The sequence below is a fragment of the Thermobia domestica genome, chromosome 2 (genome assembly GCF_964235325.1).
Source record: "Thermobia domestica chromosome 2, izTheDome1.hap1.1, whole genome shotgun sequence".
NCBI classification, from domain to species: domain Eukaryota; kingdom Metazoa; phylum Arthropoda; class Insecta; order Zygentoma; family Lepismatidae; genus Thermobia; species Thermobia domestica.
This window is the reverse complement of record NC_137455.1, coordinates 6971339-6990406: the sequence shown is the minus strand read 5'-3', so window position 1 is coordinate 6990406 and position 19068 is coordinate 6971339. Positions and strand designations below refer to the sequence as shown.

The 19068-nt window shown below is 35.6% G+C and overlaps 1 protein-coding gene across 2 annotated transcripts in view; it reads left to right on the top strand.

Annotated features, from left to right (window-relative positions):
* par-6 (partitioning defective protein 6) overlaps positions 1-19068 on the top strand; it is a 139526-nt gene that overhangs the window by 38123 nt on the left and 82335 nt on the right. For both annotated transcript variants that reach the window (XM_081738304.1, XM_081738308.1), the window contains exon 2: positions 11493-11718. In XM_081738304.1, the coding sequence (XP_081594430.1) occupies positions 11493-11718 (226 nt within the window). The remainder of the gene's footprint in view (positions 1-11492; positions 11719-19068) is intronic.

Below are 19068 nucleotides of genomic sequence, written 5' to 3'. Positions count from 1 at the left end.
ATAATGTTAGAATGTGTATAATCGGCAAAGACATGTATGTGGCAAATTTCATGTCAAAAGAGCAATAAATAAGAACAATAAAACGAAAATAAAATTTTCTTGTCCATTTAATAACATTTTGTTTTACTATAATTTCCTTATTTATAATTATTTTCCTATGAAATTTACCACAAATGTAAATTTCCCGATTATACACATAGTATCAGTATTAGAAGTACCCTGCAAAATCATTATCAAATTGAATTCTTATCAGAAGGCAGTTATAGATATGCGACAATAATTTTGGACATGAGTGTACATATACAAAGTATTTAAATTGTGCCCAAATCTATTTATGCATAGGAAAGAGTAGTTTCTGAATAGTGTCAACAATACCACATTTAAAAGGAAGTTAACAAAGCGAAACTGTGTAGTTTGTTTGGTTCTCACAGCATATTAGGAAATAGAAATTATACCATTCGGCTTCTTTTTTTTTTTTTTTTCAATTCCGTAGCCTTGAGAATTCGTTATCTGTTTCAAAACTAAATCGAAGTATGGTTCTGACTTTCTTTGTATTGTGACTTATCATGGTTACATGTAGTGAAAGTTGTTACGAGAGCGTACTGTGAAATTGAGCACCGTTAACCTTCTATTTGGTATGTTTTCACTTTTTAAGAGTTAGTTGTTTGAGAGAAAGTATTAAGAAATTCATTAGTATTTTATCCCTTCATTAATTACGAATGTATCAGAAGTGGCCTTAAAATGACTCATTATAGATGTTACGACAATAATGGAACTCTACTTGTGTGTGGATGCCAAATTTGATTTAGAATAGAATACCAAGCGATATAGGTGTAGATATAATACCGCTAAATCGAATACTGTCGTATCACATTAATGCGCATTAATTTCTAGTTTTATTATTTTATATTTCAAGATCAAATTATGCGGAAATATATATATATACATATTTATTATTTTGCATGTCGAAGTGTATCCGACTAGCAAGAATTTAAATACATTAAATGTTTCACCTGGATGCGTTTCAATGCACCAAAGATGCGCGTGGCTGGAATTAAATTTATGATTAAATATGATACCGCAGATCATGTATCTTTTGTGCAAAGTCACTGTAATTATTGCACAGAAATAAGTGAAATATATACAATCTTGTTAATAATAGTAATAATAAAGACTGGTTACCCACAAGTCGTTGAAATACGGTAGCCTTGCGACTGTACTTGGGAGGACTTTATATTTCAGTTTAAATTGAAGATTTCATTGGGACAAAAGAATATAGTTTATTCGAATTAATTCCATTTGTGAATAAGAATTTAGGGCTTTCCACCGACAAAATGGTTTGGTAGTGTGTTTTCTGATAAGACTGTACCTTAGAGTGGCATCTACCTTGAATTTTAGTTGGTTGAATTTCGTGCTACATATCGATCTTACGCGAGAATATATATTCAATGCTAAGTCTGGGTCTGGGTCTTACATACGAGTTTCTCAAATGGTGTACAATTCTCGGTTGTATGCATAATTTATTCGGGGTCTCACCAAGGAACATAGATGTTTTCTTGATTTTAAACGGTAAAATTTAAACGCCTTTTAGGCTAAAGGATTGCTTGGAACTGCGCTGTACCACAAAAATTCATAGTACCTGTAAACGGATTTCAAATATTTTCTTTATCGTTGTAAGTGAAAACAGTTTAGTGGCAACTGAGTAGCAGTTTTCCAATTATATGAAGAAGCAGTTTCCGTTGCTTTTTAAACATTTTTTTTTATGTGAGTGAAAGAGCATTTGTTTGAAGCAATATTCTAGCAATTCACCCAATAATACCAAAGTTATACTCATCTTCAGATCGATTTATTTCAATTAACTGCTTATGTACACCCTTGCTTTGCTACCTGATGCTCACTAAAACTACCAGGAAACTGAAATTGACATAACAACAAAAGTCCAGGAACGAAATTAGTTAAATGACCGTTGCCTTTTGAAAATAAATTTTCCATTGCGTTTAAATTTAATAGTAATTAAATTTGATTGGGAAATCCTATAAAATGAAAATTTAGATCGAAAAATCGAAAGTCGTGAGGATATCCCGTGAAAACGCACCTTTATGGGTCAGAGTAGAACAAAAAGAACTTGAAGAAGTCGATAATTTCAAGTATCTAGAAAGTATTTTGACGAAAGATGTGTTCTGCACCAAAGAGATGAGGTCGAGAATTGCCATAGCCAAAGAAGCATTCAATAAGAAAAGATCATTCTTTAACTATCTGGCTTAATATTGGACTAAGGAAGAAATTGGTTAAGTGCTATATATGGAGCATTGGACTTCATGGTTCAGAGACTTGGGCATTACGGAAATTAGTGAAGAAATATTTAGAGAGCTTCGAAATGTGGTGTTGGAGAAAGATGGAGAAGATAAAATGAACGAAAAGGGTAACAAACAATAATGTTTTAAAACGGATAGGAGAGAAGAGGACTCTTTTAACCAGCATCCTTCATAGGAAGGCCAATTGGATTGGACACATCTTGCTAACAAATTATCTTCTTCATACCGCCATAGAAGGAAATATGGAGGGAAAACGAGGAATAGGAAGAACACAACTGATCGATGATTTGAAAAATAGAAGAAAATCTTGGAAGTTAAAAGACGAAGCTGAATTTCGGGAAACGTGGAAGAAACACTTCTACGCCCAAATCTAAAATAAATAAAATGTATGAAAAAAAAATAAACATTAATTCGAGGACCTGCCAAAAGGCAGAATACTTAATAAAATTATAAGTTAAAAAAAAATAAATCTTCTTGTAGTAAAGCACAATCAAATAGATGTGAAGAAGCAGTCATTAAGATCAGACAATTGAATTTCCAATGTATTTAAGAAAACATAAGTACTCTTCCTGAAATAAATCAATGGATTAAAAGTACAAAGATGGCTAAGAAACAAAGAACACGGTTCAACATTGTTTTGAGCTTTTATGAAAAGTTTTAATTAACTATTTCAAATGTATTTTCTTCTTGAATACTCCCGAGATAAAGTTGAGTTGAGTTGATTTTAGTTTAGCGTCCCGTTCAGCAGCGAGGCTATATGAGACGTGGACCTACTGATTAACGTGGAATCCGAACCACATGGGCTCCCGCCGGGAATCGAACCCGGGTCTCCCACGCTAAAGGCGTGTACGCTAACCGCTTAGCCACGAGGGAGCTCCCCCCGAGATAAAGTGCTGGTGCTGGATAGCTACAGTATAATTCTACCAGAATACATATGAAATGTAATGGTTAGTTCAAGCCGTCGTTCGGTTTTACTGATTCAACTCAGACGTACAGTTCGCTTCACTAGTCCGATAAGGCATCGGGATCGAATTTACGTTCATTTTTCGAGTTCTGGTTGTTATACAATATTTTGGAAACCATTCTTATGGATTAAAAAAAAAAAAAAAAGAAGCGCGAATTGTATTGTATTTTCTCATTGTGCGTGTACTTTTTTTTCTTCTTACGGGTACGTAGAGATTAATTATACATGGTTCCATAATAAAAGAAAAGGACGTAAATACTTTTTTTCCCCCGCCAGTCGTTATGAAGTTCTCGTTTCCCACAATTCCGAGCATCATTAACATAGAAATGTCTAATCCTATTGTTTAAGATTTTTATGTTGACTGCAGACGGCGTGTTATTGCTCTGGAAAGTTCAGAAAAGGGGTATTTGAAATTTCTTTGTTCACTGTTTACATATTCATTGAAATATAACATATATATATATAATATACAGTGAAAGTTCAAGTAGGTCTCCTACGTACATACCAACTTAGATGCTAATTTTTTCCTTCTTCAAAGATACAGAAGATATTTTTAAGTAACCCTTTAAAGTAAAATGGTAGTATAGCTTATGGATAATGACTGTTTTATGGCTACCAGAAGATGCAGGTCTGTTTATTGGAGTTCGTAGAAGGCGTTGTTTCTTGATTATAATTATGTGAACAGAATGGAAGAAAGCCATACACTTTTTGTCATTAGATTTCAAAATAAAAATAGGATTAGGTGATAATTATGGAAAAGGAGTAGAATAAAAATTGTAAAAAAGAGTGGTATGATAATTTCCTTTTTAGATTCGGAATCCCCAAGCTTACTGAGAATAACAGTTATCGAGCGAGTATGCTAGTTATTAACATTGTTGCTTCACACTTGGGAAGTCCTGGGTTTGAAACTGATGCCTGATCATCCTTACAGGATTTTCCTCAGTAGTAACCAAATATCTGGATGGCACCTTTAAAGGAGGACTCGACTGAAATCCGTGCGTGGTCTTTCTTTACCTATTGTTGTTGTGCACCTAGGATTGATTCCCGATAATGTGATCCGATTCCCACGTTTTAAAGTTGTAGGACCACGTTTCGTATATTTTCAAATCCTATGTACTGTCAGGATTTCAGGTGTGCAGCTTAACCCTTTAATTGGCAAGCATTGATAGCATTACCATTAAAATATTTAGCTTTCTTTTATGGTTGAACTGTGTCTTCCTGATCATAGTTTCGTAATTTTTAAAGTATTTTTGTACTTTGGTTATTAAATACAGGGTGTTTATTTCAAAGCAACATTTTCATAAAATAGGTCTTACGTGTAGCTACTGAGTAGCATTGTCCTATTATGGTCAAATACGATAAGAATACTCTCAGTTATTACCAGCAGTTTAGTTGAAATATTTTCCTACAGATCAAGAAATCAAATAAAAAAATAAAAAAGAACTTTCGCGGAACGTAGGAGATAAATCTTCTACAATACTAAATTTGACTGTCCCCTGTTGACAAAGATTATAAGTATCGAAAGAAGCGACCCGCAAAACATGTCTATGAATAAGGTATGAAAGCAATAATGCTAATTAAATAATCACTGAAGTTATAATTCGTGCGGATAACGCAATAGAATGCGATGTTCCTTGAGACAAACAGTGCCAAATAAAGAGTTAAGCGGCCTGGTCTGGACGTTGATCACTCAGTAACTTATTTACTGGGAACTTCTTTTATAGAAAGAGATACGTAAAATACAAATATTGAAACAGTTGTCTAACCTACACGGACAATTTTTCAGGTTCAAGAAAGGAGACGTGTTCGGGTAAAAGTGGTCACATCTCACGAATTGTTGTTGTAGACATATGACAGCGATTCCAACTTTTGGCATCTACACGAGTTTGTTACACCTTAATCCATGTATTGTAGCTTCCAGTTATTTCACGGTGCTGGTGTAACAGCGAGCATTTGTTCCCCTAGTATGGAACCCGGGATTATTTGGCTAGATGGGCACACGGAGTAAAAAGTAACATATATTGCTTTCAAGCAAGATACTTGCAAACCGTGAAACAGAAGGGTGCTGGTTTACTTTTGGCACACCACATTTTGGAAATTTTACGTGTAAAATTCAATACTTTGCATAAAAAGACACATTTATAAAGAACAAATTTCTGCAGGCGACAGTATTAAATACAGAGTAATACACCAGCATTTTAAGTTTATAAGTGTAGGGTTACTAGTGTAAAATCAGTATAAGAGCTTTACGACAGATGAAATAAATGAATGCATATGAAAGACAATTGTATTAGATACTATTTTCCACCGGCGTTGTATTTCTGCAGTGTATAGAAGCTAAATTTTATGTTTGCAAGTGAAGTGCTACTAATATGCAAACCAAAACCTACTTGTTTTTCCTACCCCCACTTACGCGTATACTCACCGTCGTTGCGCCTGATCCGCTCGGTCGCACCCCCTCTGCTTCGCCCTGCTCTGTTAGATAGCATTCATGCTTTTTAGTGGCCACCTAGCACATAATTGGTTTGTGTTGTTTGCACTGTACTTTTTATGCCGTACATCCGGATACCATATTTATACGAAAATCGTAAAATTTTAATTTTTCAAGAATTACTTCTGCCGGCCCCCTTGAATTTTATCTATGCCAGGTGGGATACTTTCATGTCGCCCAGCACAAATATAAGTAATTTAGGAGACAATAGGAAGGAAATTAGCGAAAGAATCATAATTTTTCAACAATTCCAGTGGTGTGCCAAAAGTAAACCTGCACGACAGAATGTCCCAAAGTGTGACAGCACAGGAAGTTGTGGTACCACACGTGACGTAGTCCCATTGTGAGTGTTGCGGCATAAAGTAGTAATCATGGATATGCCGTCGTTTGTTCAATTCTGTCTATCACAATAATTATCTTGCAATTGAATAATTCGTATTTACTTTGAAGACTTCTATTGCTCTCGAATCAGTAATTTTATATCTGAAGGCGATGAGAGAAGTAACTGTGCGTGAATGGCTTTATTCATTTAAGAGTCTTATTTTTTACGACTGCAAGTTGTGAAAGTGGGCATCATAAAATTGCATTCAGAAAAATTAGTGGAAGATATTTCATTGTGAAAACGTCTCAAGCGCTACACGCTGCAGTAGGAAGTACTCGGACAGAAAAAAGACAGAACTTTCCGTGTTGTCCTTCCTAATGCAAATAAAAAGCTTTTTTTTTTTTTTTTTTTTTTTTTTTTTTTATAATATTAATTCACCTTGATCTACACATGGAAAATTGCGGAAACATAAGTACTGGGAAGTAATAAAATTGAAGTATAATGAAGAATTCTCGTCAATAACAAAATAGTAACAAGAGCTCAGGCTGTGTTGAAAATTAGCGCTTGGATTCTAACGTAAAACGCTTACGTTGGGATTATTCCTTCTCGTTTGTAATGTGGCAAGGAGTTGCTGCATTGTATTGTAAATGCACATCCCAGTGTCTTTAGTGGCGATTCTCTTGTGCATTCTCTAATTGCAAGAAAAATCTTGTATGGGTCTTCTAATTGTAGAAATACTGAAGAGTTAAGTTGAGAAAGTAAAAATAAATAGGCCTTTGTCGGCAATGCGCTCGACACCATTAACTGTCGTGGTTACCATGATATTCTTTCGTTTCTCCTTTAATGGAAACAAAGACGAAAAAGGAAGCTTGTGAAGATATATATATATAAAATGTTAAAGAGTGAAACGCCTAGACCAAGCATCATTATCCAATTCTTAACTCACACACCCACTCAAAAATAAACGTTAAATGCTGGAAAACAGAGGCAAAATATTTGTCTTCAGATTTTCGTCAGCTGACAAAGGTGAAATTCCTAGGTGCTCCTTCTGGTAGTAGTACTAATAAATTTACAGAAATAATTATGTAAAAACTAGCTGAATCTGCACTCTCTACACAGCGTATAGTTCACATATGAGCACGAATCTCCTTGTCATTCCTCACAACATCTATACATCAAGACATAAGTGAAAGACTTGTCTTGATAAAAATCCGCAAGGAGTATCCGTTTGCAAGATTTGAACCTACTTCCGGTTGGAGTTTCTAATTCATGTATGATCAGTGTTTTCTTTCTTCTTGCATGCAGTATGTAATAAGCAAATACATTACACACAATTAATTATAAATCAGTTATATATTATGTTAATTGGGTAAAAAAAACTCCAAACAACAAAGATTCATCGTAGACTAGAGAAATGGTTATCCGTCGTTTTTAATTATCATTTGGCCATGAAACAAACGCCGGAAAGACTAACCCCGTATACAAATATGTGGTATTGAAATGTGTAACTCGTAGGATATATGATGCTTTATTTATTTATTTTTTTTTTTTTAATGCCAACACTTCCAATGTACCCCTAAAAATGTAATAATGAAATTATTTCCATGTTTTTTAAATATTCAATTAGAACTGGATAGTCTACACAAAATTTTCAATTCATCAGTGAAAACGGCAGGTTTCTAGCACTCGTGGTTTTCGAGATCTCATTGTCGAAAGGATTGGAGACAAACATATAAACTTTTCTTGACTACGAACATCTGTATCTAAAAATAATTTATAGCCCTTTAGTAAATAGAAAATCACAATGTTCCTTTAAAATAGTTATTTTGGACGAGTCAATTCATTTATACTTCAGTAGCAGATTATCACCAGTTTAGCATATTGCAACTTAGTAACTAACAATGCAATCGTGATCATTCCTTTTTTTTAAAAAAAAAATCATTGCATTGATGGCGTCTTAAATGGCTTTGACAAACTTTTTGTGGTAAAAAAAAATAATAATAAAGCTCGAAAACACCAGTCTCCTGATTTCGTTGTAATTAACGAACGTTTAATCGCTAAAAGGTTTTGTGTAACTGTATTTGAACTATTATATATGGGTTGACCCAGGCCGGTACCCATCCCAAAAATGTAGGGGGGGGCGATCCAACCATATTATAGTTCATTTGCAAGCCTACCTTAAAAATTTTAGGGGGATCTGGCCTCCCTAGACCCTCCTGGATGCGGGCCTCGGTTGACCCACCCTTATCTGCTGCGAATGTTGTTCCTTATTTAATAGATTTGACTGTAGACACGTGTGTTAATAATATTCACAACCTTTTCGTGAAGACCACATGTATTACCCAGCATTTACTGACTCCAGGGTCCTATCTGGGCTGGCTGGGTAGCTACTGTTGATTACATAGAACAGTGATTTCCAACCAAGGATCTTATAAAATAGAGGATGTGCCCTTACAACAAAATCTTGAAGCCATACGTTACAGTTTCGCCACCCCTACTCTGCCCACTCCGCCCAATAGGTTCTCAATGTTTTGAACCAACAATCATGGCGGAAACGAAAGTAGGCAATCATCTGAGAGTAGCCAATAAGACGTGCCGATGCTCGGTTGCTTTTTGGCTTCACCGATTTAATAGGATGAAGATACATACGGGCAGATCTTCTATTTATAACATGCTTGTTTCCAACCTGTGTCGCCAAATTTGAGAATTTAAAAATCATGAAACATCTAGCAATTAGTTAAAAGCCGTTTTGACACAAATTGTAGCAATGTTTCCAGAGGAAGAAGCAATATTCAATACTACAAATTCACTATTTTTTTAAATATATATATATATATATAGGCTTACACTATTTAATTCATATTATTAAATTCATATAGGCATCGGTGGCTCACTGGTAGTGTTCACCTCTAGTGCATGGGGTCCGTAGTTCGACCCCAGCTCTTGCCCAGTGAACTTTGTGGAGGACAAACACCGTGTACGTGGGTTTTCTCTGCGTTCTCCCGTATCCTCTCACTTTTCATTCCACCGTTTCATTAATTTATCATCGTCTCCTTAGGCTAGCCGGCATACCAGTAATCGTGGTACGTAAAACTAAAAGATTTCGTTTCATTTCATATTATTAATAATGAAAAAAATCAAACAAGTATGTAGTGACGTCCTGGACAGTTACGTAGTGAAGTGTGTCACCAGTCAAAAAAAAAGTTTGGAAACCACTGATGTAGAAGACTACTAGCTGATATGTATGTAATACGGTGGTGAAACTTACATAATATAATAACTTATTGTCTTGTTGGTTCCAGTGTTTTTGCTAATTTCGTATCTTGTGTCCATGTTCTTAGCTTCTTCTTCTTCTTCTTCTTCTTCTTGGCTCAGTTCAGTGGTAGAGCGTTTACCTCCGATGCTTGGGGTCCCTGGTTCGATCCCAGCTCGCGCCGTGTGGACTTTGTGATGGACAAACACCGTGCTCGTTGGTTTTCTCGGGGTTCTCCCGTTTCCTCCCACTTTCTTCATTCCACCATTTCATTCATTTCTGATCATCATCGTCTCCTTTAGCCTAACCGGTATAACCGTGGGGACGTAAAACTCAAAGATTTCATTTCATTTCATCTTTTTTTTAATGGTTTAAAGTTTATTTTGAGCTGTAGGAAGAAATAATGAAAATTGTGCAATTGCCAAAACCAGGTAGTGCAGTGTTTGCGTACTTTTCTTACAAAGCAACCTATTAGTAATTTTTGTTGTCTTAAAACAATGTAATCAAGCTTTTATTGATTAGTAATTTAAACAAATACATACAAATGTAATTGCGATAGCCACAGAAGTGTTAGTAGGTAATCCTTTATAATATCGTAAATGAAAACTAATTTCGCTGTTTGTATTGAGGTGAAGTTGATGAAATAACAGTTGAATGAGGAATTCGGTGACTAAATAGGAAGTGTTGTTTCAGAGATAAGCAAGCAGCTACCCGAAAATTGTTTATCCGATAAGTTTGTGTACTTTTGTGAATTATCCAAGAAAGTGATCATGGTTCGTGGAACGACCTGAGTGTTTTAAGATAATGTACTTCAGTATGATGGAAATGTCAATGAAATGTGTGTTATGTTGTTTAAGTAGATTTGAAGTCATTGCAGGTAACTCAATGATCGGGTTTTTAATTCGGAAATTTTGTGTTGAAGCACGCAAGAATCCTATCCGATACTTAACACTAGGAAAGCCCGCGATTTTCTTAAGCAGTATTGACCATATATTAATACCAGTATACTTATTTTTAAAATAATTATAATTACATTAATTTTATGTATGTATTAATAGTAGATAATTGATTTCTCTTAATAATTGAAGGCTAGGAGGGAGGGCAAAAGACGCTCGTGTGTGTGTGTGTGTGTGTGTGTGTGTGTGTGTGTACACGTAATTTCCACACTATAAGATTCTTAACTATAGCGTGTCATACACAATTCACTTTTATTTCTCTCACTTTCGAACTAATTATCAGTCTTAAGATAACCACAAGGTCAGACTTCGAGGACCACAGTTTGAGAAATGCTGTTCTAAAGAATCCAATCCTTGAATGAATATACAAGTGAAATCGCTGCATTCATTCGTTTCTCGCGTTTATACTGCTCCTTGAATGTGCTATTACTTCACCGAATATGCCACAGACGGGGACACTGTTCAGCCTGGAGGTATAGAGCCTTCTTACGGACAATTTACAAACTAAAGAATTCGCATCCACTGAAGTCGATGGGGATGTTCTCAGTGCTTAGCCGATTAGTATATAGATGTGTCTTTTGTATTGACCAGAGGCGCTGTAGCGTAGTCTGATTATCGAAGCGTGGTGCTGACATTTTTCCAAGGTCCACGGATCAAACCTCGACATCGAAAGTGGGTCGTTTTGGCCTGTCCTAAATCGGAGCGTGCCTCCATCTATATCCAGCTGTTTACTTCATTGGAGAACATAGTTCTCAATGAATTTAAATAACAAAGGTCCATGTATTGGTTTTATATATAAGTATATTTGTTGTGTATATACGCTATTTTTTTAAATGACCATATTGTTAATGTTGAAAATGTTTCGGAAATTCTGCCTTGATAAGTCATTAAAAGCCAGAAATGGGTTTAACGTTTGGGTAGCACGGAAATAATAGGCCTAATACAATTTCCAGTTTGATCGAGCATTAATTACTCCTTTCCCATACGCAAGTAAAGTTTTCATCTTTTTTAGAGCATAAATGTATTTAAAAAATAAGTGAAACAATGTCAAGGTGACATTTACATTGTTTTCTACAGCAGGTCATCAATTACGGATTTTCTAAGTTGTGAATACATTTATATACGTAATTTTACATTTGCAAATCCACTTTTTTGCTGTATTTATCTTGTTTTTTCTTTCTTTCTTTTCAGTTTGACGCAGAGTTTCGTAGGTTTTCACTGCCAAGAAATCAAGCGGGAAAATACGAGGACTTTCGAAGTTTGTTGGAAAAATTGCATCAACTTACAGACGTTCCATTTTTAATAAGTTACACCGACCCAAGGGACGGTGATCTTCTTCCGATTAACAATGATGACAATTTCGGTCGAGCTTTACAGAACGCACGGCCCTTGCTTAGGGTCATTATCCAAAGAAAAGGTAAGTACTTTGCTACAATGTATTGTTATCGTGTCTTCCATAGTTTGTATTCTACCGTCATATGAATGTTTTCCTTGATTATCGAAAAGTATTTCATGCTTTCGACTGTGGAGTTGAATCTTTTTGTGCACTTCTGCGACATCCACAATATTATTAGTTGTATCTGTTCTATCCGCAATATCAATAGCCTCCCAAGTTTCTCTAGTTCTTCCAGCTAGCAGCAGTTGTTTTGGCGCCGCCCGGAGTTGTTGCAAGTTTTGCAGGTTTATATCTCCGCCACTGGCATTATTTGTCTTTAAGGGTCTTCGCTACAGCGAAATTAAACTACCGCTAATTTAAGAGTTTTTCTGTAATATCTTCGAAACAAATAAAAACATTCGAAAAGCGGAAACGTAGTGAACTAGACAATAGGATTTTACTTGTGATACCGTTATCGCAACTCATCTATCTGCTTTCGATTTGGAGCTGTAGATAGATTTAGCATTTTTTGCGGGTTCTGTAAATAGCGGAATACCTAAATCAGATAGGTGAATTGCGATAAAGATATCACATGCAAAATCGTATTGTTTAGTTCACTACGTTTCTGTTTTTCCGAATATTTTTATTTGTTTTGAAGATATTACAGAAAAACTCTAAACTTAGCGGTAGTTTAATTTCGCTGTAGTGAAGACCCTTAAATAGTGTGCTTTTTAAGGCGAAATTGTCTTACTTGCCTTAACTAGGACATGAAGCACTTTGTTGTTTGAGTTGAAATGAGTGGAAATTCTGACGTTCATTTCATTATGATGCGCAGTTCGCATACTTTTCAGAATTTCAAACTATTGTACAGTGTGTCTAATATACAATGCAACCCGTAGTTGGAGATAGTAGAACTTCTGAACTGGAAGCGATACACAAATATTGGTTTATTCCAAAATGAAGCCTTGTTCATGCATATATTTTTAAACTAGGAAGCAGCGATTGCAGTACACTAGGAACCACAGTGTTGCCAGATGTAATCGAAGGTGTATTTTTTAATTATATAAAACTCGTAAATTGACTCACAACTTATACGTGTGAATGTTCTGTCGTTAATTTTCAGTTTGTGTAGTTGGAGTAGCTTGGAAACTATGAAGCAGAAAAAATAATTTTTCATTTCCACCGATAACCAATTGTTTCAGGCCTCTGTAAAGAGTAACTAGGGACATCGCAGTTTTCATAAATTAACACTGAATCGGCAACACTGCTGATGTTTGAGTGCATCAAAAGGTGTGTTAAGGATCTGTCTATATTATGCAATTCTTGGAAATGAAAAACTTTGAAATTATCATGATAAAATTTTTACTTACAAGCACCCCGCAACACTACTATTCATTACGAAGTGAGTTGTCAGCTACAGCAGAAACATTTAGAGGTCCAAATCTAAAATTGAAAAAAAAAAATATATTCTGTAATATTTATGGAGCAGAAGAGTTAACCAGATATACCGCTCCGGAGTATTCAGCATAGACACTAATCCGGACATGGGCCAGCCTCCCCGCCCATGGGATGGGACAGAACGAACCTGGATAGGAAACAGTACAAAACATGTGAACATTTGTCAGTGTACCAATGTATTTCGCAAGAAACAATATAATTGAACATCTAGTTTGGTCCAGGCTCATCTAAAATAGAAGCAGTGGGACGTTTTCGTTCATGTATCTGTTTGCTGATAAATTATGTAAAACGGAAATTTGGTTGGTAAGAGTAGAGTTCCTCAACACATTGCAGGAAGTTAAGACAAACAATTCCGTTACGTCATATGCTGTACTATACGTGTACTGTACACTGTTCGCACAAGCGTCATAGCTATTTCATTGCTGTTTTACATCATCAGCGTAACAGAAAACGCTGTGTGTGGTGATGGCAGTATTTCAGTGTGCGTTATTGGGTAGTGGAATGTGTTACCTTTTCGTTGTGTCTAGAACAATAAATGTTTCGCTGACCCATACACTTGACACGTAATATTAAAACATCCGATTGACTTATGGCAGCTACTAATACTGACTTTTTTCCTTTCCTTTTATCGAGGAATTTTCGTTTTGTCTGTTAGTTTGTACGTAGTGTGTAATTTTTGCTTTCGTGATCGACGTTCCGTGACTAGTGCTCATCTCTTTTCTCCCTCCGGTCTTTACGTCACAGACGAAGACGACAAAATGTACACACGTAATAACTCCTGTAAGAGGCGAAGTCGGAATCTACGGAAAATGGCAGGGAAAGATCATGTAAAGGTCAGATTGACAGTGCTGAATTTTCTATCAACTCAGTTTTCGAGGAGAGACGGAATAATCTACATATGATGTATACAAGCGTTTCAGGAAAGAAATCTTGTATTCAGTTCGTAAGATTTTTGGCTAGAAATTAGAGGCCGCAATTCATTAGAACTGCAGTGGTAATTTGTCATGCATGTTCTGCGATGCATTCAACAAATTGCATGCTTCTCACATACGTTGCATTGTAAGACCGGAAACCGAAGTTAATCTTGCACAGTAATGAGAAATGCATAGTTACTGAATTACAAGCCGTGAGATGTCTACGTTTTACTTACGAGCTGAATTAAAAAAAAAAAAAAAAATGTAGTAGGAAAAGCTTATTTGTTTTAAATATGGATCGAACATGCCCTTATTATAAATATATTAGTTGAAAATACCCATGTTTTGCACGGGGGCTGTATTTGGAAGTCAACGCCTGTGGAAGTATCACCATTGATCTCAACAACCGCGAAAACTATGGATTTGATACTAATATCGGTCATTTTGGGCTATTTTTTTACATGTCTCTGATCTCCCCCCCCCCTCTCCGCTGACTCGCGGCCCACATGCAATTGTAACTAAAGTTGCAAGTCATCGCTAATGGAAGTGTCACCATTGATTTCAGCGACTGCGAAAACTATGGATTTGACACTAATATCGGTAATTTTGGATTACTTTTATATGTCTCTCTGTTTCAACTCCCCCTTCCCCCCCGTTCGGTGACCCCGGCCTGGAGCCGTATAGCGTGAATTTGGAAGTTAATGCAATCGGAGTTTCACCATTGATTTCAGCGACCGCGAAAACTATGAATTTGACACTGATATCGCAATTTTCTACTACTTTTACATGTCCCGGTAAACGCCCCCCTAATTCGAATTTTGACAAAAACGTTTAACTCTGGTCTGGAGCCTGAACCGAGGTATTCGTGACTAAAATTTGGTAACTCGGTCAATTTGTGTGGTTCCCAAGCCGGTTGCAGTAAACGCCCCTCCTGAGACCCCCTGGTTCGAAATTTAAAAAAGGGCTTCGTCTTGATCTGGGACCTGGGCCAAAGTACCCCTGACCAAAATTTTGTAAGTCTCGGTCCACTCGTCTGGTCCAAAGGCTGCACACAGACAGATAAACACACAAACAAACTCTTTATTTTATTTATATTAGATGGATCTCTGATTAACATAATGTGCATACCTCAAAACATCGAAGAGTTGCGGGTTGCATAGATATGTTGGGAAATATATATATTCATAATCCTTATTGTAACCCAAAACGCCACAGTCTGTCAGTCACACTAAGTCCTAATAGTGTAGACTCATTCCTAATTGTTGTTGTTGTTTTTTTAAATCTAATATTTGTCGCTATTGTGCAGGCAAGTTGCAAACAACCCAAAGACTTGGTAGAATAGCTGTTTTTTTTTTTTTTTCAATTATGAAGTTATTCTATTAACCCTACGTACACCAATGTGTTACACGTAACACAGCACAGCAAGGGAGGGTTAAAATAATTATATATGTCTTGGACATTTTTTAACCCTCCCTCGGTGTGCATAACCGATGATTCCACTTTTAATATAATCAGTCTGAAACCAGAAGGTGTTTTCCGTTTAGGTGTACGACGCCTAGCGTCAGAACCTTCAACTTTAACAGAAAATAATCTCGTGTACATTATGGTAACACGTTACACCAAGGAAGAGTACTTTATGCCCACAGCGAAAACTTTTTTTAAAAAATATTTTTGGTTATTTTAAATTGAAAAAGACAAGCTTGAAGTGAATTGATAAACGCTTTATTCGAGCGGGCAAGGTTTAGCATATTGCTGTTTACCACCTAACCCTTATTTTCTAGAAATTAAAAGTATTGAATAACAGAAAAAAATATATTATTTTTGACACAGAACACGAGTTATGATACTAAAGAAACATCCATAAAAATTCTTATTCTAATGAAAGTGTGGACAGTTTCTAACCCACCTTAGTGTACGTAGGTACGTAGGGTTAAAACAAATAACATCCAAACACAGTTATAATAGAAACTTAAGGCTGTCTGGTGACGTTATTAGTTCGTTATTACTTGCGAATGGCTATGAGAGAGAAGAAAATAAGTGATCTTAAAAAAAAAAAAAAATGAAATCGAGATTTCATTATATTGATGCGTTTCATGACCCCTTTTTGCCGAAAGAGGGACTTTTGGTTGTATAAATATCTGGAAGCTCAAGAAGCACAATCTACTAAGGCATCTTTTTTAATGCACTGTTACATAAAAACAAAGAAATTGACTTTAAATATTGATCTTAGAGTAATTTATTCTTTCAAAATTTTTCAGTAAAATTTCCGTGTCCAAATAATGATTTTTACGTATCTTAAATAACTTACACTAAAAATACAAATCTCGAAGCAAAGCAACGTTTATTTTAAAAATAATAATTGCGTGACAGTTTGGCCAGCTAACTGAATATATATATATAGTAGTCTGATGAAACCAATATGTTCAGTTAGTTGGCAAAACTGTCACACAATTATTATTTTTAAAATAAACGGTCCTTTGCTCCGCGATTTGTATTTTTAGTGTAAGTTAAAAAAAAGAAAAGGTGACTTCCAAAACAATTCATTTTTATAACGCAATTTTAAAGAATGGCATAGTATCTTGTCAGTAATGCAGGTAACAGTCATTGTTTTCATGATATTCACTTCCTTTTTGCTTTACTGTTCTACCGATGACGTTTGCACGTGAGGAGATGAAAGTAATTTAGCTTCAGTATAACTAGGTTTTCAGTTTGGAGTCCAAATATTTGTCGATCCAGAGCGTTTGCCATCAAAAAATAAGTAAGTTTTATATTGAGGAAGATGGTATAAATAGCTGATTCATCCTAGTTCACCTTGAGCCATCGGAAGGCAAACTAAATCTTCGTACTCATAAGGAATTTCTGTATCTTGCGGGGATAACCAGCATTAGAATGCAAAATCCATCCAACTTCAAGGAACATATGACTCCTGAAACATCAACACTATTTTCATTTATGCAACAACTATTATAACAAGTATTATTCTAGAATTCCTAATATATTAATATCTCAGTAGTTTGTCGAATGATTAGATGACACGTAGTGTATGCTTAGCAATGTTAATAGGCAAAATTCAGTTTCACATTATTATTATTATTATTGCTGTACCTCGATTTAAACCGGTTTCAGCTTAGTAATCTGACGACCGTCTCTGACAAGTGCAGATTATTTGAAGAGTTCTTCTCCAAAGAACTTTCTAACCATATGACAGTTGTCTAGTATTACTTATTTTTTGTAGATTTGTTAAATGTTTTGCATTTATCTGTTCAAGTTGAGTCACAGTACGTTTAGCGACAATTCCTTAGTTGGGATAATGAGTGGTCTTACTGTAACTTGCTGATATTTCCGTAACTTTTTTCTTTCATCTCCAGGTCTTTATATTTGCTTATTTTTGTACTGAATGGTGTACGAATGTTATGGATCAATGGTACTGCTACTTCTATGAGCGTTACTCCGTTACTGTTACGTTGGTCCGTTTATAATTATTATACGAAAGCTCATACATAAAAGTGAACCATGATAAAATGAGACGAACCTGTGTTTAATTGAACTCGTGGAATTTCGATAGTATTTATAAATATTTAAATCCAGTAATGTGTTATCCAAAACTTGCTTTTACTCATTGTAAATGTATCGCATACCACGCATTATCTGATCCTGTGTATTTTTAGTTTTTGCCTGTAGGTAAGCAATTCGCGAAAAGTTCCCAGTATTCAACGACGTGTTTTTTGGCTATCACATTTGCAAGTTTATTTTAAATGTTTTGGAGATATAAATGTGAATAACTTTGTTCTCAGAGGATGAGAAATTGTATTGTGTGTTTTAGCTGCCAGGTTGTCACGCGATCACATGATAGAATAAATTCAGTTTTGTTGGCGAAAGAAAGAACCCTGATATTCTCCAGCTCGTTTGTGTACACGTAATCTTATTGTCTATGCTACAAACTGAATGTAACAGTATCTTCAAATACGCTTAGTTTAAGTAGTGCGCATTACTTCTTGTAAATCGTGGTTAATTTTAGGCCATGATTTAAAACAGTTTTATTGTGTTATTCAGTATGAAATCTTAAATTTTATAAAACGATGCTAAAGTACATATTTTGTTCTTTGGTGTAATTTTCTTTCAAGTTATACTAGCTGAACGTGCTCTAGTTACACAGCGCACGGTTCTAATATGAGCGTGGAACTTCGTCCCACATCTCACTATTTGTATATCTGTGCAAGTCCCTTTACGAACACAAGTAAAGACAGGAAGATCTCAAAGGGAGTGAATTGCTATAGACAAACATATAAATGTAGTATTTTAATATATACAATGTTGGGGTGAGTTTGTGGCAAACTTGAATAAGTAATATGGTACAAAATGCAAATATTTTTTTCTTATAATTCCATATCCGAGTACTCCTCATTTGTTGGTCCACAAGCCTTCCAAGTTGCAGCTTGCGATAGGTTTCGTCATTCAGTTTAAAGCAAAGCGCCTGAAATGTTATCAACCCGCTATACATAGCTCCTCTACTGGTTGCTTTTCACAAGGGTATCAACCTTAACATCCTAGTAGCAATATTAAACTAATAGGGCCAAGACGACGCCCAAAATGTGGAATAGAAAAGTAAAGTTTTAAAAAAAATTGAATGAGAACTGGCAAATCTACACAAAATTTGGAATCGACCAGCTAAAACGGCACGTTTCTAACACTTGTGGTTTTCGAGATCGCATTGTCGAAAGGATTGGCCACAAACACACGAACTTTTCTTCACCACTAACATACAAACCTAGCATTTTAATATATAGTCTAGGTGAACCTGCGCTCTCTACACAGCGCATCATTCACATATGAAGGGTAAGGGGACAAAAACAAGGAATGTCCATGTATGTGCTTTATCGGGTGTTTGTCCTATCTATTGGTGACTTGGTACTATTTGACTGTATATGCCATGCATGAGTAGATGTAGAAATATCCATGTAAAAAAGGGCAAAAGATTTAATTAACCCTATTCTTTTTACGCGGTTTTCAATACTAAAAC